Below are 20008 nucleotides of genomic sequence, written 5' to 3' on the forward strand. Positions count from 1 at the left end.
AGGCACCCAGGAATCCTGGGAGCATATTTTGTTTCAGAAACACCAGATTTTGGTGTTTCCAAAATGAAATGTTGCAGGATTTCAGTTCTGTGAAAATTCTGGAGAACAACTTTTTGTCCTGAGTCAGGATTAAAAAAATTCCGAAAACTCTAAAGTTTTCACAGAACTGAAATTAGGTTTCCCAGCCAGCTCTACTTAGGAGCCTAAGGCCTGGTCTACACTACGGGGTTAGGTCAAATTTAGCCACGTTAGGTCAATTTAAAAATGACCGAGTCCACACAACCAACCCCGTTCTGTCGACCTAAAGGGCTCTTAAAATCGACTTCTGTACTCCTCCCCGACAAGGGGAGTAGCACTAAAATCGACCTTGCTGGGTTGAATTTGGGGTAATGCGGATACAAATCGACAGTATTGGCCTCCAGGAGCTATCCCAAAGTGTTCCACTGTGACCGCTCTGTACAGCGCTTTGAACTCTGATGCACTAGCCAGGTACACAGGAAAAGCCCCAGGAACTTCTGAATTTCATTTCCTGTTTGGTCAGCATGGTGAACTCAGCGGCACTCAGCAGGACAGGTGACCATGCAGTCCCCCTATCATCTCCATCCCTGAGGTTATCGCAGATTAGAAGGCGAAAAAACCGCACTCACGATGACATGTTTTCCGAGCTCATGCAGTCCTCCCGCAATGATAGGGCACAGCTTAATGCATGGAGGCATTCAGTGGTAGAGGCCAGGAAAGAATTAAGTGAGTGTGAAGCGTGGAGGAAGGATGCGATGCTGAGGCTAATGGGGGACCAAATGGACATGATGAAGCGTCTGTTGGAGCTGCAGGAAAGCCAACAAGAGGGCAGACCCCACTGCAGCCATGTACAACCGCCTCCCCTCCTCCCCATGTTCCATAGCCTCCTCACCCAGACTCCCAAGAACGCGGCAGGGCAGAGGCTCTGGGCACCCAGCCACTCCACTCCAGAGGATGGCCCAAGCAACAGAGGGCTGTCATTCAAAACAGTCTGATTTTTAGTGTGGCTACAATAAGCCATGTGGCCTTGTCCTTCCCTCCTCCCTCACCCGACTCGGGCTACCTTGTCCGTTATCTTTTTTTTTTTTTTTAATTAAGAAAGAATGCATGGTTTCAAAATAATAGTTACTTTATTTCGAAGGGGGGGGGAGTGTGGTTGGCTTACAGGGAATTAAAATTAACAAAGGAGGAGGGTTTGCATCAAGGAGGAACACACACAACTGTCACACCAAAGCCTGGCCAGTCATGAGAGTAGTTTTCAAAGCCTCTCTGATGCACAGCGCGCCTTGCTGTGCTTTTCTAATCGCCCTGTTGTCTGGCTGCTCAAAATCGGACGCCAGGAGATTTGCTTCAACCTCACACCCCGCCATAAACGTCTCCCCCTTACTCACAGATATTATGGAGCACACAGCAAGCAGCAATAACAATGGGAATGTTCATTACACTGAGGTCTGACCTAGTCAGCAAACAGCACCAGTGAGCTTTTAAAAGTCCAAAGGCACATTCTACCACCATTCTACACTTGCTCAGCCTATGGTTGAACTGCTCCTTACTACTGTCCAGGCTTCATGAGCCATGGGAGCAAGGGGTAGGCTGGGGTAGGTGCGACCGTGTGGTGCTGCCAGCTGGGAGAGCAGCCTGAGGCAGAAGCCTCCAGCTCGCAGGATATTCCAGGCCTGACTGAATCTCCATGAGACAAAACTTAAAGAAGAGAATGACCTGGAGTCTCTGGCTCCCATTCGGTGCTCTAAGAGGAGGATAGCCATGTCTGTCCAGACACCCCGATCGACGTCACCGAGGTCTGCCAGGAGCACCCAGGAGATGTACGACAGCTATCAGTCCTACTGCACCGTCTGGCGCGAAGGCAAGGAGCTGCTGCTGTGCAGCAATGCAGTACTGCATTGGAGACGTACGGTGACGGTGAGCTGAGCAGGCTCCATGCTTGCTGTGGTATGGCGTCTGCACGGGTAACCCAGGAAGAAAGGAGCGAAACGATTGTCTGCTGTTGCATTCACGGAGGAAGGGGGACCTGTACCCAAAACCACCTGCGACAATGTTTTTGCCCCATCAGGCATTGGGAGCTTAACCCAGAATTCCAACGGGCAGCGGAGACTGTGGGAACTGTGGGATAGCTACCCACAGTGCACCACTCTAAGTCTATGCTAGCCACGGAAGTGAGGATGCACTCCACCGATTTAATGCGCTTAGTGTGGACATACTGAATTAACTGTATAAAATCTGTTTCTAAAAATCGACTTCTTTTCTAAAACGACCTAATTTCGTAGTGTAGACAAGGCCTAAGATTCTCTTGAAAATGGAACTCAGGCTCTTCTGAAAAATTTTATCCCTAGGCTTATATATTTTACTTGTGTATGTGATATATTACAGTTTTGTTTTTTCAATTTTTAAAAAGAGATTTGTTTTATGGAATAGAGAATATTGGAGTCAATTTATGTTATAAATGCATAAATAAGAACAGTCTGCTTTAAGTTTTAGCTCTTTGTTTGAAATAATTCCTTTAAGTAACTTGAACACACTTCTCAGGTGTAACTTGAGCATAACCCAAAACATACACTGATTTTACATAATTTGAACAAGAAAGGAATTATAGAAAGATAATATACTCAAGATTAGTTGAGCATGAGCAATACAGTCCACGTTACCAGAAACCACAGCTCTTTTTAACCTAAATGAAATGGCAAATAGCTGCTCTCTGTACTAGTTCTATCCATAGAGTTTGAATGTATCATTTCCATAATGTAGTACTGTCAACCAGGGAACGGCAATAGATGGGAAATCACAACTCTGCTTCCATGTGCAGCATCTACCTGATTCAGTAGTTGAGATGTTTTTTGCACAGTCTTCGTTGATTTGTGAAGCATCTTGGACTGGGCACTCTGCATTTTCCATCGTACTAAGATTAATTCTTTGCTCATCAGTGTCTCCTAGAGATTGATCAATATGACAATAGGCCTGCTGTAATGCTTCAATATCACTGTTAGTTTGTCCATAGGAAATACCTGCTGGAAATTAACAATCAAGATGTAGGGAACTGGAAATTCATTAGAGAAACAATAAGTCAACTCAACACATTGGAAGAACAAGTTTCAGTCACTAGCATGATCTATTAACAGATAAATGTAACAGCATTGTGACAAAGTAATGAGAAAAAGAAAAGAAATCCAACAATTTACTTATCTTCTCTCGACTCAATTTCAAAATTTACAGGGAGCAACTATTGCTGAAAACAGCAAACTTCATTTTAACTATGAAAGTGTTTATTAAATAATACTTGCTCTTCTCTACAGTCTTTTCCTGCAGTTATAGGTGTTTCCATTTTTATAAATATTTTCACTACTAAAACTCTCACAAATGAGACGTATATTTTGTTAGATTAAATACAGTGTGGCTATGATGAAATAAGTGTATTGTAAGTCTTCATGGAGTTATATATTTTCTCATTGTTTTGATTTCTCTCCCCCATTAGAATTTTGAATACAATTAAAATTTTAGATGCTGTGAACGTCTATTTCTGACTTCTAAATGAAATTCAATTGCTAAAGAGTGTGTGTGTGTGTGTGTGTGTGTGTGTGTGTGTGAGAGAGTGAAAGCAGCTTGCAGTGATCAAGAAAAAATAAAATAAAATATTTAAAACTTAAGTATCAGTTGTCTGGAAAAGACCTTTATGAAAAAAAATTTAAGCCTGAAAAGAAAAAGCATTTCTTTCCTCAAGATTTTGGTCATTACCAACCAGGGCTTGATTTGCATAGGCAACATAGAATTTCCTTATTTCCTCTATCCAATCCTCTGGAGCCATCAGGTCTCCAGCTAAAATACAGTCTAAATTAAAACAAACAAACAAAACAAAGACAAAGCAGCCTTACCAGTTCCATTTATTTCATCCTTAGTGACTTCAGGTGTCTGATGTTCAGTCACTGCTGCATCTTGCTGTTCAATGACCTTTTGGGTTTCCATGGTGGAGTCTTGTGAATCAAGCAACACAACTAAAAGGATACAAAAAGATAAACCTGGGACTTTAGGGAATACTGTCACTGATGTGATATTACACCTTCTCCATCCTGGCCCAGTGGATGCAGAATACAATTTTAATCAGTTAGGAACAGATTAGCACCTTGTGATCCGTCATGCGTATGGGTCAATTCCTAGTTGCACTTCCACCAGCAGCAGAGCAGACCTTGAACTGTGACACAGTCATAATTCAGTCTCTGCTTCCCTCTTGCTCCTTGTGGGAAGCAAGCTACTCCAGCTCTTTTCCCAGTGCAGCTTCCCTGCCCACTCTGCTCCAAACCAGCTCAGTTGTGCTGGCTGGCACACTAGACAAGAGGTGCTAAGGCTCAATCCACACCCCATTCCTGCCTAGGAGAGGAAGTAGTGGCTTAGCAATTGCTATTTCCCCACCATGCTATGACAAGCAATGTGAATAGTCAAATGGGTGTACACATCCTTATACTACGCTGCACAGATAGACTCATGAGTGAGCCCTTTAGTTAACCCTCATGAATTAAGCCCTCACTTGGTTTTGTTATTAATAGGCCTTTACCATTTATCCCTTCAAATTCAGGATTAGCATACTTGAACATAAAACACTGTCAGAGTAGTTAATATTTTGTTAATTCACCAGCAGGTATTTTGTTAGTGGTGTAGGCCTTGTTTGAGCCCTACGCACAACTAACAGTGTGAACTAAAGGCTGTGAACCACAGTAGGCTTGGCCTTGGCAAAATAACTAATACACTAGATATTGGCTAACCAAGTAAGCACATTCCTGACTGGAGAGGATGGTACAAAAACACCCAGAGTTCTCAAGTAACTATGTAACTATATTCCAGGAAGTTAATACAAATACATCCCAACCTAGCACAAGATAAAATAGTTTGACAGAATAATTAATAGGGGTGTTTTGTCCAAGACATCTGGAGTAAGGTACAACGGGAGGTAACAAACAGATGTCATGAAACACGTAAGGTGGTATGTAAGTTGTTTATCCCAGTTGTTTGTCTCAGTCTATAAATGTCGGGGTACCTCGCCTTAATCCTTTGTGCGGCCGAGGGGACAACAGAAATTCCCGCCGCTGTCTGAGCCACTCCTTGCCATGAGGCACTCATGCGTTAATGTACTTGTGCAAGTTAAGAGAGTCGTTAGGACGTGCCTAGAGGGCAATAAACCTGGCAGAGTGCCTTAGTCACTGAACCTTGTCTGTGGTCTCTCTCTACAAGTAACATCAAGGTCCGCTGAATTAGCAGGCTGAGCTTTCTGCTCATGCTGGTAACACTGAAGCTCCAAGAACAGAAGCACTGAGCAGCTGTAACAGCTTAGCAACCTTGACAGTGTGGCCGCAGCAACAACTTTCCTCTGCACTTATGAACTGGCTAAAGACAATTAATTTGTTAGACCCCACACGTTCTGCAGACACACCAAGTCTTGCCTCTCTATAATAAGATTACTCTAAAGGACTCTCCAAAAATCAGCACGGTTTTATTTTATTTTTAATTGCCAAAATAAAACCCGTTTAGCAATTTCTGAATTATTTAAACCCCCCTTTTTGGAGGGAGGAGACAAGTGAGAATAGGAAAAACATTCTGTTAATTTCTGAAAGACTTCTTGTGCACCTCATGATCTCCTCACTTCCAGACAGGTAGGTAAGCAGGCTGCAGATTCTCTTCTTCATTCTGGTGAGGGGGAACGCTATAGAAGTGACCAGTAATAAAATATCCTTTTCTCCAGAAGTGGGTGTGTTATGATTGGAAGTCAGAGTGCTAGACAACAAGGTTAAGATTTTCAAAGACAACTAGGGGATTTAGTTACAACTCCCACTGAAATAAATAAGGCTGGATCCCTAGCTGGCTCTGAAAAAACTCAACCCAAGTTTGTTGGGTTGGTGGCTTTGGCTTTCAACAAGTAGGTCACAAAAAGCATGTAAAACACTGGTGTCCAACCTTCCATCACAGGGCCAAAAATATTATTTCAAACTATCAAGGGGTTACAATCAGGAGGAGAGGTGCAGCTTAAGCTGGTATCTTTTTCGCTTTGGTTCTTAACTTTAGGTTCAAAGATGCTTAATTGCTCCCACCCCGCCAAGTATCAGTTGGGCTTGGAGAAGGAAGCTGGGGCTTCATTAATCAAGTCCTGTTTTTAGAACATAAGCACGGCCATACGGGGTCAGACTAAAGTCCATCTAGCCCTATATCCTGTCTTCTGACAGTGGCCAGTGCCAGGTGCCCTAGGGGGAATGAACAGAACATGTAATCATCAAGTGATCCATCCCTGTCACCCATTCCCTGCTTCTGGCAAACAAAGCCTAGGGACACCACCCCTGCCCATCCGGGCTAACAGCCATTGATGGACCTATCCTACATGAACTTATCTAGTTCTTTTTTGAACCCTGTTATAGACTTGGCCTTCATAACATTCTCTGGCAAGGAGCTCCACAAGTTGACTGTGCCTTGTGTGAAAAAATACTTCCTTTTGTTTGTTTTAAACCTGCTGCCTATTAATATTATTTGATGACCCCTAGTTCGTGTGTTATGAGGAGTAAATAACACATTTACTTTCTCCACACCAGTCATGATTTTATAGACCTCTATCATATCCACCCTTACTTGTCTCTTTTCCAAGCTAAAAAGTCCCAGTTTTATTAATCTCTCCTCATATGGCAGCCATTCCATACTCGTACTCATTTTTGTTGCCCTTTTCTGAACCTTTTCCAATTCTAATATATCTTTTTTTTGATATGGGACGACCACATCTGCAGGCAGTATTCAAGATGTGGGCGTACCACAGATTTATATAGAGGCAATATGATATTTTCTGTCTTATTAGCTATCCCTGTCTTAATGATTCTCAACATTCTGTTCAATTTTTTGACTGCCTCTGCACATTGAGTGGATGTTTTCAGAGAACTATCCACACTGACTCCAAGATCTCTTTCTTGAGTGGTAACAACTAATTTAGACCCCATCATTTTATATGTATAGTTGGGATTATGTTTTCCAATGTGCATTACTTTGCATTTATCAACACTGAATTTCATTTCCCATTTTGTTGCCCAGTCACTCAGTTTTGTGAGATCCTTTTATAGTGCTTCGCAGTCTACCTGGGACTTAACTATCCTGAGTAGTTTTGTATCATCTGCAAATTTTGCTACCTCACTGTTTACCCCTTTTTCCAGATCATTTATGTATATGTTGAATAGTACTGGTACCAGTACAGACCCCTGGAGGACACCACTATTTACCAACCTCCATTCTGAAGGCTGACCATTTATTCCTATCCTTCGTTTCCTATCTTTTAACCAGTTACGGATTCATGAGAGGACCCTCACTCTTAACCAATGATAGCTTACCTTGCTTAAAAGTCTTTGGTGAGTGACCTTGTCAAAAGCCTTCTGAAAATCTAAGTACACTATATCCACTGGATCACCCTCTACATTTCAACACTCTGGGCATGATTCTGAAACATGGCTACTAAGGCCCCAGTTCTATGAGCTCCACCTGCGAGGACTGCAGTGCCTGCATTGAGCTCACTGCAGGATCTGGCCCTAAGCTTCCAGGTGTGAAAACGTGGAAATTGAATTTTTGGTGAAAAATTAGAGACTGTGTTGAGGCCTATTTAAAAATTAAGACATATGGATCATTCTTAACTACTTCAGTCCATGATTAGGGAGCAGTAAATTCACATTCAGAAATAAAACAGATTTACTTGCTGTATGTTTTACAAATATTTTCACGCTACTGCAAATTTAAATTTTTACCTTTAGCCAGCATGCCAGTCTTTTCATCCTAAAACAATTGAAACAGTGAAGGATAGTTACTTTGTGAATTTGAAAAAACAAAATAAGTTTATATTTAAAGAGATTAAAAGTTTGCTTTAGTTCATGTGCAGTTCAATATTTATAGTATGAGTTTAAGCTGTGCAACTGCTTGGAGCACTATGAAGTTATGATACCAATAGATGAACTGGGACCATACATCTTCCCCATTCTTTTACTCTGCTTCCCCCTTAAGGGTGAGGTGGAACTAGATGCTAAAAATTACATTAGCAAAATGCTGTTATTGCAAATTACAACACAAGAAAATCAGAAAATACCATGTTAGTGTCCTTATTACAGCATTCATTTTTCATTTCCTAACTGCTTTGCCTTCAAGTTTGAAGCCTTAAAGTGATATGAACAGGGGCGGAGGTGCTGTTTGTTTGTGGTTTTGCATTTATTAGCACTAGCATTTCAACTAATACTTGTTTTCAAAACAAGCTACAAAAATTTGAGGGTCATCAATTGGAGATTAATGTGAGCTGTTCTAGACAACAAAATATAACGTAGATAAGCTGTAATCACATACATGGTACGCCCTACTAAATAAAGTTTACCTCGACTATGTTGCATTGAATTTTTAAAAGAACTTTGCTCAGAAATAAGAATCATTTTATGGACCAGTGTTTTGTTTTTCAGTCTTAAGGAACCAGAAGTATCTGAAAATACGTTTATCGTATTTTCTATAGATGTGGTACAGTACATGGATACAACACAAAATATCCTTACAAAAGACTTATTGTCTTTAATTTTGCATTGAAGACTTACCTCTTGGTCTCATTGTTTTGCTTACATAAAACACACTGGCCCCAATTCTTAGACCCAAAGGGTAGGAAAATGAGACTTTAAACCACATTTTTGGCCCCTGGATTTTGAGGGTGATCCTGAAATGGTTTGGCCTCTGGTGAAAGTTAGAGCATTCTCAGAACTGATCTAACCTATGCCAAGTGATCCCAAAAAAGCTGTTGCAGCACTCAGAAATAGCCAGAGCATACAGCCACTCTGGCCTGCCTTCTATGCCAAAGGCAGCTGGGAGCAGGTATAGAGCTACTGCACTTTCTCCATGCCACTCCGGCATTCCCCTATAGTGACAGAATTCCAGGTGGCTAGATCCACTGGGTTCATGATTGATGATACAGATAGTCCTGACCACCCCTTTACAAGTCATCCAGCAGATCACTAGCCAACAGATGTATGCACTGTTTGGGAGAAGGGGTGGAAAGGAAAAGTTTGATTCCCCTTTTCATTCTAAAGTTCTATGGGTCAGAGGCTTTCCTTTTCCCGAAGAGCTCAATAGCTTTTTCACCCCCGACTCCCTGCCCCAGGCCTCCCCACAAAAAAAGAGAGAAAAGCTCCCTGTCATTCTGAAGCGCCGTGCAGTGCTTTTAAGTACTGCACTTACCATCTGTGAACGTTAACTCAAAATGCAAATAAGCAAGTACCGTAGATATGTCAAGATCAAACCACCAGGAACAGTACATTCTTCATGGAAAAATACCACACCAAATACCTCTATTCTTCCTTGTATGTAATGCAAGTCCATTAAAAAAAAAAAAACTATAGCTACTTGTGTTCTTTTACATATATATTTGTGTACTTGTAGATCTCTATAAACTCAAAAAAGTAGTTTAAAAGCTCAGACAATTAGTTTAAAATAATAGATTTTTAAGAAGTGTTTTAAAACTGGCAGTTTGGTCTTTGTCAGAATTATGATGATCTTTAAAGCAGATACTCATAGCAGAAAATGTCTCATACCACAAAATTCAACAATTTAAATATTTAAATATTATACCTGTCCTTGAATTTTTAAATCAGCTTCTGATCTGACAGTTTGCTCAACTTCATTATCTTCATTTTTAGAAGGATAATTAGATTCGGTCTCATCTTCAAAATCTTCACTATAATTGCCTGAAGTAAAATTAAGCAGGGAATAAAGATGATTTTTTTTTTTTTTTTAAGGATACAGGCAGTGTCAGGAAAATACTTTGCTAACAACAAATAATGTGTTGCTCACAGAGCTTATTTTGTAACAAAAGTTAGCATGAAGAATAAGCCAGGTATAGTCCCTCCAAATTCAAATGAGTATATAGTATAATTGCTACAAACAGGATTTTTTACCGTTCCCAATGATATTTTTGTTTGACATTTGATGATTCAAAATGTATACTTTAGTTTCTGATTATGTAGTACAATTGTTACTATACGAGTTTCACTATAAGAAATTATAAGACTATAATTATAGTCTATATATACACACTACAATAACTACATAGAAACTAAACTGTTACTGTAAGAATTTGTATTCTTTTATCTTTGTAAAACTACAAATTTGTTTTAACATTTCTATTATAACCCTTGAGCTGACAGTGCACCCATACATTTTAAAGAAAGAATATTTCCTTTAGTTATTTAAGGTTTGCAAATACGCATTTTACTTAAATTTAGTAAGAGTTACGTTTATTAAATTCAAACTTTCCAGAATGGATTTCTGGACAGTTCAGCTAACCAATTAATTTGTTCCGTCTCAAAAAAGGAATTTGCCCTTTTAGTATAATAGATTAAGAGGCTGGGATGGAATGAAATAAACCAAGAAAGAGCTATAAGTAAGGGGAGAGGGAGGAGCAGCAGCACAATGAAAGGGAAAAGTAGAGACGGGCTGAGAGGGGCAGTGTCTCAATTTGGGAAATCTACAATTTATGAATTTGGTGTGCGATTATGAACTCTCTGAATGTGACTTTACCAAGCTGCTAACTTCATTTTGATTGTGCAGCCCTTTTCCTTCTCTTTTGTTCTTTTACTTCCATGTTGGACTGAAATTTCAAGTGGGAGTGATACAGGGCTGACAACAGAGCGTCCTTAAACTGGGATCTGCCTCTAAGCATCCTAGACAATAGGCAAGCTCTTGCCCAGCAGAACTGGTTTGTCAGGGGAGATGTCGCCTGGAAACTAAGCTACCTGGGAGGTTCTGATCACCTGAGGAGGCTGATCTAGGAATCACCTGACAGAGGTCTTGTAAAGTTATAAAAAGGCAGATCCCAAGCCCTTATTAGTACAGTTAACAAGAAAATCACCTTGACTTTCAAATAAAAACAGGTTGCATGCATTGGGACGAATATTGATGTGAAAAAAATCCAGATGAAAGAACACCTGGCTCCCATAATACCCCCACTACCCTTTCAGTGATGTTGCTATACTATCTTGTCTATCTGGAATATGCAAAAGAAGAGGAGCCTCAAATTTTCTGGCTCACTTTCTCAAAGAAATATGGAGTAGGGGACAAACAAAAGAGTTTTAAATTGTATTTTTTCCTTTCCAGGTCTTCAAAGCATGGTCCATTGGAATTGTGGAGATCCTGCTCTACTCTGATATTCCAACATGCATTTTTCTGATGACTTCAGTAGCTTCTATCATTAGCACTTCTATAATTAGAACTTCACCTTTTGTTAATTATTCAGCAGTTTTATAAAATTTTCTCTATTCTTAGTTTACACTGTTGGGTATAAAATAATGCCCAAAAGACGACACTCCACAAATTAAACAAGAAATTTTACACGCATTATTTGTGAAGATAAGACTATTACCACATTTCTCTCTGTGTTTAGATTCATCTTCCACTTGTTCTACATTTTGTTCATTGCTGGGGGCGGAAAAAAAAATGTTACTGTCTCCCTTGTCATTTATGAGCACCAGTTTAGATTTTTTTTTTAAATCTGTTCTTCATAAAAGCTTCCTGCCTCATACTGGTAATTGTAATAATATGTGCACATTTTTTGAACTTATCATTGATATTCTATTTTATATTCTACTGGTGTAAGTGTTGTTATAGCTGTCCACACAGCTAGAACTCTCATCCCCAAACCTCTTCCCCCTTGTAACTGCAACAGCCTCCTCTCTGGCCTCCTTCACACCCACATAGCCCCCTCAAAACAAACATGCCTATCATCATCATTTTTGCTTCTTGTTCCAACTTTGCCATGCACTCCACCCTTTGAGTTCCTCTCTTGGCTCTCCCTTTTCTACTCCAAAGTCAGGCTGTTGTCTTCACTTTTAAAGCTTTTCAGAACTCTCCCTCTCCCTCCTTATCTGCTCTAATATCTTAAGAAATTTCTTTTCCAATCTCTAAGTACACGCAAGTAGGCCAGCCTTAACTGCCTGTTTGTCTTCTCCCACAGCTTTCACACAGCCTCTTACACATGGAATGACTTCCCTGGTCTAGTCTATAAAGTCACTACTTCAAATCCCTCCCCAAGCCTCACTTCTAATGTCATTTCTATAGGAATATGTCAAAAGAAAATGGCTAAGTGGAAGGTTAGTATGGATTACCAATATCTTTATTTACATGTTATAGTTAAGAAAAAAAAATTAAATATCTTGTAACTATCAAGTTGTGCACAGGTCTGTATAACCATGCGCACTATCACTATGACTCTCATCCTCCCTCCCCTCATTCTCTCCTTTCGCTAATCTCATTTGTGTCTGCCCTAGGTTGCACTTTGAGCCAAGTGTGCGATTCCCATCTTGAGGAGACAAGCTCTTATCGGACTAGGACACTAAATGATGAGCATGATGGCAGCAGCATGACGGCAACATCCTGATTCCATACACATCTGAGACCATAGCATGTAGTTGGATGACTAGCCCCACCCACCAGTCAAGCAGCCATTACCACACTTTTTACCATGCTAGCTTGATCGCAGCTAGCAAATGTCTCCTCGAGCTGGGAATCACAACCTCAGCTTTAAGAGCAGACATACCCTTCAGTTATAAAGTTTCCGAGTAACAACCACATTGTTTTGTATGCTCATACAGTACCTAGTACAATGATGCCTGATTGTGATTTGGGCTTCTGAGCTCCATCATAATATATATATTTATTAAAAATAATGGAGTAATTTCAGTGTAGAGTCCCCACACATTACCAGGCAAATGCTGTTAGTAATATAGAATCATTTGAGTCCAGCTCTTTGTTTAATCTTGAATAATCCATGGTAGATGAAGCTCCTTTTTCAAGTTTAGCAAAGAATCTCTCTTTTTCTTCTTGTTCTTCCAAAGTATCCAATCCAGCTCCCAAAATACTTTGATTAGGTCCAGAAGCCACAACTGAATCTAAATTTAAAAACATATCACAATCTAATTACAATAATACAATCTCAGTCCATGGAATAATCACAGAAGTTTAATTATAATAAAAGACAGCCACATGGTATTAAAGAAATACTAAATAGTGTACAGGATCCTGCAACTGATTCCATGCAGATGGACCCCATGCAGAATTACTTGCAGGATCAGGGCCGAGAACAATGTTTTAAGGTAACAGTTTCACCAATTCTCACCACTTATTGTGTTTATTTTTAGAAAAATATATTCTTCATTTGTAATAACTTGACCAGCAATTTGCTAATAATCTGATTAAATGGTTCCTCTCTCTGTTATTTCTTACCATCAGGTTCCAGGCTATCTCTACTTAAGGATATAGAAATGCCATCACTTTTTTGGAGCTGCATTTTTCCTGTGTGAGCCTCCTCATCCACCTCTACAATAGGGTGGGAATCCTTTTGAGACTTGAGAAAGCTTCCATTTGTCCATAGCATTCCTAAAAAAGACAGTTTTGTACACAACAGAGATTAATTACAAATGACAATTTGTACTGCATGGTTAAGTCTTGCAGTTGCCTTTTTAGAATGAGTGAAGTTTATATACTTTATCACAGTAGCAAAGATATTAAACTTGTTTGCATCCCTTAGCTCCGATTAAGTTCTGTGACTCAGCCCTTTGCATGTCTTGTTTAGCTTAGCTACTCTCTGCTTTACAATTTTTTTATTTTCACAGTCACGTTTTTAACACCAGCCTAAGATTCTGGTGAGGCGAGCATCGTATGTTATGAAATACATAGAGCCTATTTTGTAACCTCTTCACAAAAGCATTCATGGAAGCCAATTATATCCAGAAGTGTTATAAAGAGATTAATATTTAGTGGTAAACATAGTTGGCAGCCCAGAGAAAATGTAGCTTTGTATTTGTTTTCTTTTATATATATTTAAATAGCACCCATTGCTTCAGCAGCAACTTACAATATTTAAAAAAACAAATTTAATTTAATTAAAAAACTACAATAAAAGAACATTCAGGTTGCATGTAAGTATTCAAAAGTCAGGAAAGAAGAAAGTTAAGGATGAACCTGCGCATTGTATGTATTACAATAGCCTTTAATTAAATGATCACATACTAATTTTCGAATAATATAGCATATCATACTTCCCCTTCCACACATGTTTGTATCTTAAAATATTTCTTTGTTGTATGTTTGCATTAATGTCATTGTCCCAGCAGTCCAGTATGTTTGACAGATTTTTTATAGGAATTCTCTTCTCTCTAAGCCACTTATTCTCATACATTTTTCCTTTGGAGATAAATACAGCTCTGACTAATAACTTATTGCTAGGGTTGCCAACTGTCTAATAGCACAAACCCAAAGACTCCTGCCTCACCCCCTCCCCAAGGCCCTGCCCCACCCTTTCTCTGAGGCCCCGCCCCCGCTCACTTCAGCCCCCCCCCCCTCCGTTGCTTGCTCTCCCACACCCTCACTTACTTTCACCAGGCTGATACAGGGGATTGTGGTGTGGGTTCTGGGCTGGGGCTGAGGGGTTCGGAGTGTGGTAGGGTGCTCCAGGATCAGCCTAAGGCAGGGGTGCAGGCTCTGGGAGGGAGCTTGGGTGTGGGAGGGGGATCAGGGATGGGGCAGGGGGGTGGGGTTCGGGAGCAGGTTCGGGGTGCAGGCTCCAGCCGAGCAGGGCTTATCTTGGGTTGCTCCTGGAAGCAGCAGCAGCTCCTAGGTTCAGGAGTGGCCAGGCCACTGTGCATGCTGTCCCCGCCTGCAGGCACCGCCCCCACAGTTCCCATTGACCATGGTTCCCGTTCCCGGCCAATGGGAGCTGTGGAGTCAATGCTTGGGGCAGGGGCATGGTGCAGCAACTTCTGGCCACGCCTCCACCTAGGAGCCGCTGCTGGACATGCCAGCTGCTTCCAGGAGCGGCGTGGAGCCAGGGCAGGTAGGGAGCCTGCCTTAGCCCCACTGTGCCGTGGGACTTTTATCAGCCTAAAATCTCCCAGATTGGCTTCAGTATCCTCTGAGAGATTGAGCCTGATTCCAGGAGACTCCCAGCCAAATCGGGAGGGTTGGCAACCCTACTTATTGCTGTGTCTAACAAGCTGTTTCTCAACAAAGTACACTTTTAGGCCCAGATTCTTTGCTGTGGATAGCTACACTAATTCTCTACCCAGCCAGGCTGCAAACACAGCTTTCTGAGCTGTGCCAGCTGGGAACAGCTTACCAGCTTGGAATAGCCAGACTACAGAGTGCTCTAACCAAATTTCTCCTTGCCCTTACCATATTCCTCTTTACCTCCAATGCACTCTGACAGGGACTGTGGAAGAAAGTGGTGTAAAAACTGGCTACACCCACTCTACCCTCTTCAAAAATTCCCCCCAGTGGAGGAAACCTCAAAAGCAGAGATAGGGCCAGTTTCCATCTCCTTGGTACTGAGAGAAAAGTCAGGGAAGAGAATATGGCCCTATAAACTTGTATCACCTGTGTACATATTTCATTATTTCTGTTTTACCATGTCTCTCTTGTAAAAGTGAAACTAATTTGTTTTTTCCAGTGACTTATCCTCAAACTGTCTTAATACATTCTAAATATTAGATGTACTCTCTTTACATTGTTAAACTTCCTAAAAAAACTAACTAAAAATATACGGCCTCATTCCAAACCCACTGAAGTCAACTGGAATCTTTCCATTAATGTCAATGGATTTAAGCGTACAGATTCCCCCGCATCGCCAACTGATTTGAAAGTCATCTGTCTATTTCAAAGTGGACATGTACAGACAAAACAACACATTTCCAGATGCTGGATATTTAACTGTATTAAACAGCAATAGTATATTTACAGTGAAATGTTTTTATAACACAGTCAATACGGACATCCTTTTTAAAAGTAGAAGTCCTTACCTTGCATTCGGATATGTAAGGGTACATCATCTCTGCATCTGCAAAGAATCCCACTGAAGTGGATGCGGTCCACCTGCACTGATTTGATTGCATGACTGAAGCCTAATTTTGTAATAACATTTTAAGTACCTATACTAGTCCATGATGCTCTTCACTATTATATATTTGTATTACAGTAGCAGAAGAGGAAAGGGCTTCCTAAAAATACTTTGGAAAGTTTTCCAGAGCAGTATGGAAATATTCTTGGGACAAGTCAGTTCACAGCAAAGTTAAAATTAATTATGTATGCAAACAAGACCAGATTTTCACAAGTGCTTAGCATGCAGCAGCTCTCATTGAGAGCAATATAGCTCAACTCTTGAAAATCTGACCACTTATTTAGGTGCCCTAAATGGGAGCTGTGGGATGCTGAACATTTCCTGCTGGTTATAACACACTTTGCCACCTGCAAATGGGAAGTCTGGGCAAATAGTCCTATTTTCCAGATGATGTAAATGAAACACAGAGCAGTTAAGTGATGGAGCAAGTAAATGTCAGGGCAAGTACTAGAACTAAAGTCTTTTCTATCTGAGGTCAATGCCTAACTAGGCCACAGTGGCTCCTATTTACACAGCCCCTGAATCTTAATAGCCATATTTTTCAGATAAGGTAAAGACACAATTTGCTCCCATATGGAATTTTTTCCATCTATAATTCTCAGTGCTGTTCAAAAGGGTAGGTATGAATATCTTGATTTCTGGAGCAATTTGTCTAAAAGGGACTGTAATCCAGTTGACAAGATATGGATCTACAACAACAGAATTCAGGGATCTGATCCCGGTTTTGCCACAAACTTCCTATGTGACCTTAGACAAGTCATTTAATCACTCTGTGCCTCAACTACTCCATCTGGAAAATGGGAGTATATATTACCATCTTATAGAGCAGAAATGGTGAGGCCTCACTAAATAAGTATTACCAAGTCAGATGGAAGGATGTTGACAGATAACTCAACTCCTAGCCTCATACACATTCCTTTAGACCATGGGGGATTCTGCTGCTGGTACTAGAGAAGGACCCTATTTACCAGATCTTGGGTTTCCCACAATGTTCAGAGTACATCCAGGCCAGCCTGGACTCACCCTGTGAGCAAAGATCCTGCATTAAAGCATGTGAGTGGTCCCAGTGATTTCAATGGGACTTGTTTAAGTGCTTTGCTGGACCAGGACCTAAGGAACTTGTTATCTGTTTGTTGTTGAACTGAGCTATTCAAGCAACTGCAGTTCAGTTCTAGGTGATCACTTAGGCCCTGATCTTGCCACTGCCAACTCTTGCAAATATTCTGCAAAACTCACAATATTTGGCATTTTTCTTAAACCCCCAGCACCTGGAGTCATGTAATTACATGAAACTACACGATTTCATTTAAAAATAATGTTTCTATCCATCATGGTTGCAGAGAAAAAACTGAATACATGAACCCTAAAGGCTTAAAATCAAGGAGAAAAATAGAAGACCCCATAATTTATTATTTTTTAAAATCTCATGATTTGGAGGCGGGGGTTTGACACAAGATTTGTGAATGCATTGAGAGCCACAGGGAACCCCCATTGAAATGGGGGCCTGCCTACTTGATTCTCAGTGCAGGACAGGAATTTAATAAACTAAAACAACCAATAAGAAAAGAGGATTTCACATGCTCTGTATGTAATTTTCAGAGCCTCATAACATGGCCAAATCAAGATCAATTTCCTTTGGAACAATGCAATGTTCTCAACAAGGGCTATTTTCATGCTGAATTACAGCTTTTAAAAACATCACCTGTTTTTGGCAGTAGGCCATATCCAAAAAAGGTTGCATTATTTTATTTTAATTTTATTTTATAACTGGACAAGAATTTTTCAACAAACAAATGATTTTTGATATTTTTTTAAAGTCACCTACGGGATAGGAACTAGAGTAAGTATGTTACCCTTACAACTGTCTGGAATGTCAGAAGCGGCATTTCCCTCTTCATCTTTCTTGGCCTTATTAAATTTTTCCAGTATACTGTATTTAGCCAATGTCTTGTTGCAAGATGCACTGGAAAAAGATTTTGCAGAAACAACTAAGCTCACACACAACATTCATGAATATTTAGGTATAATAGGGAGTAAAGAGAAAAATAAGTCATGAGAATTTAAGTTACAACACTGAAAAAAAAAACCCCGGATTATTTCTTGCAGGTTGAACTATATCAATTTTATAGCGGCTACCAAAAATATAAAGTTACAGTACAGCAGCTGCAGTAATTGTTGCTTGTGGAGATTTATAAATATACTATTTTCTCTTTTTAATGGATTTAGCTGTTACTTACAATGTGTCTTATCTTATACAAAAGTTTTATTCTAGCATGAATGGAAGGGGATGTCAGACTGTCTGAAGATAAATACTAATGTAGCTATGCCAATGATAAAGCAAGTTTTGTAATACCAGTTTTCAAAGAAAGCATCTGGATCTGTTGAAGCAACATAACAGTGAAAAGCAGTGATAAAAAGGTGGTAATAGCCTTGATATTTCAATATCTTAATTACAAGAGTTGCACATCTACAACTCACCTAAAATCTCATAGGAATTTATTTAAAGCCCAGTGAAGACAATGGGAGACTTTCTGTTAACTTTAATGGGCCTTGGTTCTGGTCAAAGTGAATCAGTAGCAACACTGGAAATTGAACCAGACCTTGATTCCCAGGCTAAAAGAGATGACAGTATCCCTTTCATTATATCAACTCAGAAACGAGACATCCCTTTACAACTTCCTTTTCTTTTATTATTAAAAATAGAAAAAAAACCACCTCATTTCCCATGCCCCCAAATGTTGCCACTGTAACTTGAGAAATTTCTTCAGTTTTTAGTGCTTTCATCTCCCAGACTGAGATGCTTTACAGTTCATCAGACGAGCATGAGGTTGATCAAACACAGAACAGCACATTCATTTACAAAGCTAGACATGTAATAGAAGGGAGATTTCCTGTAGAACTGAGGAGCCATCAAACATTACTCAGAGGACCACGCAACAAACATTTCACTTATTGTGGACTCCTAAACTATTGACAATATGTGAAATGGTTTGATTTTGACATCAAAACATACTTAGGACTCATCTACACTTTAAAAAGTTTTACTGATATAACTGTTAGTTATGGTTTGTGATTTTTCCCCACATAGCTATAGCAACACAACCTCTACTGTGGATGCAGTTATGCCAGCATAAAGGTTAAATGACACAGTTATTGCTCTTCCCATACAAGACTAGCTATGCTGGTATAAAGCACCTTTTTTTTGGCTAGGATAACTGTGTCTACACTAATGGGCTCTACTGCTTTAACTGTCATTATTGTCAAACCAGTATATCTTTCTAGTGTAGACAAGGACTTAGCCTATTACTTGCCAATTACTCACTGCCATTATTATTTACACACAAATGCCATGGCCCAGCCATCATTAGTTGCAGCTATGAGAGCAACAAATCTTCTTGGGACTCCTCTTATGTTGCACCATGCATAGGTCTGTGCCTAAAGATATAATCTATACCTTAGAAATAAACTGCTTGATTCTTCTACAGTTGTCTGTTACAGCAGTTTTATGCTGGTGCAACTGCAATGGCACGATTCACGGGATAACTTACTACTCAACATGAGTAAGGGGGACAGAAGCAGACCCATAAAAATCTGCAGAATGTTGGTTGGATTAGAATCTTTGAACTGATGTAAAGGTATTATATTAATTTTACAAATCGCTAGAGAGTGATACGTACACAAGTTCTTCCCATGATTTCTATGCCAGTGGTTTTTCCATATCTGGCCAAACTATTAAATGTATTCTAATGAAAAATGACATTATAATGTTGCAATAGTGTAGTTCAGTAACAAAGTCCACAGTTCCTCTAGTTACTTTTGGCAATGCAAATGACAAAGGGCAGCTTGGTTTCATGAAAACATTGTGATTAACTGGAAAACTAAGGGAAGGAATTTCTATAGCAAATACAAAAGTAGCACCAAACTGACGTCAACAAATATTAGAAAACTTGATTACATCAAGTACCAGATTGGAAAATTGAATGAGGCATCTTCTGTTCATTATCTCCAGCTATTTCAGCATTATTTTCTATTACTTTCTTCTCTTTCTCCAGTTTG

At 39.9% G+C, this 20008-nt stretch overlaps 1 protein-coding gene across 9 annotated transcripts in view; it reads right to left on the reverse strand.

Annotated features, from left to right (window-relative positions):
* The window catches only part of CEP162 (centrosomal protein 162), a 127826-nt gene that overhangs the window by 90001 nt on the left and 17817 nt on the right, over positions 1 to 20008 (reverse strand). For 8 of the 9 annotated variants that reach the window (XR_013635548.1, XM_078852136.1, XM_073336580.2 and 5 more), the window contains 7 exons: positions 13285 to 13437; positions 12764 to 12950; positions 11426 to 11481; positions 9637 to 9752; positions 7788 to 7815; positions 3903 to 4022; positions 2847 to 3041 (listed from right to left, as the gene is read on the reverse strand). Coding sequence is in view for 8 of the 9 variants with exons in the window: in XM_078852136.1 (XP_078708262.1) it covers positions 2847 to 3041; positions 3903 to 4022; positions 7788 to 7815; positions 9637 to 9752; positions 11426 to 11481; positions 12764 to 12950; positions 13285 to 13437 (855 nt within the window). In the remaining variant the exon portion in view is untranslated. The remainder of the gene's footprint in view (positions 1 to 2846; positions 3042 to 3902; positions 4023 to 7787; positions 7816 to 9636; positions 9753 to 11425; positions 11482 to 12763; positions 12951 to 13284; positions 13438 to 20008) is intronic. The other variant, XM_073336578.2, reaches the window with a different exon arrangement.

This window comes from Lepidochelys kempii, chromosome 3 (assembly GCF_965140285.1).
Source record: "Lepidochelys kempii isolate rLepKem1 chromosome 3, rLepKem1.hap1, whole genome shotgun sequence".
NCBI classification, from domain to species: domain Eukaryota; kingdom Metazoa; phylum Chordata; order Testudines; family Cheloniidae; genus Lepidochelys; species Lepidochelys kempii.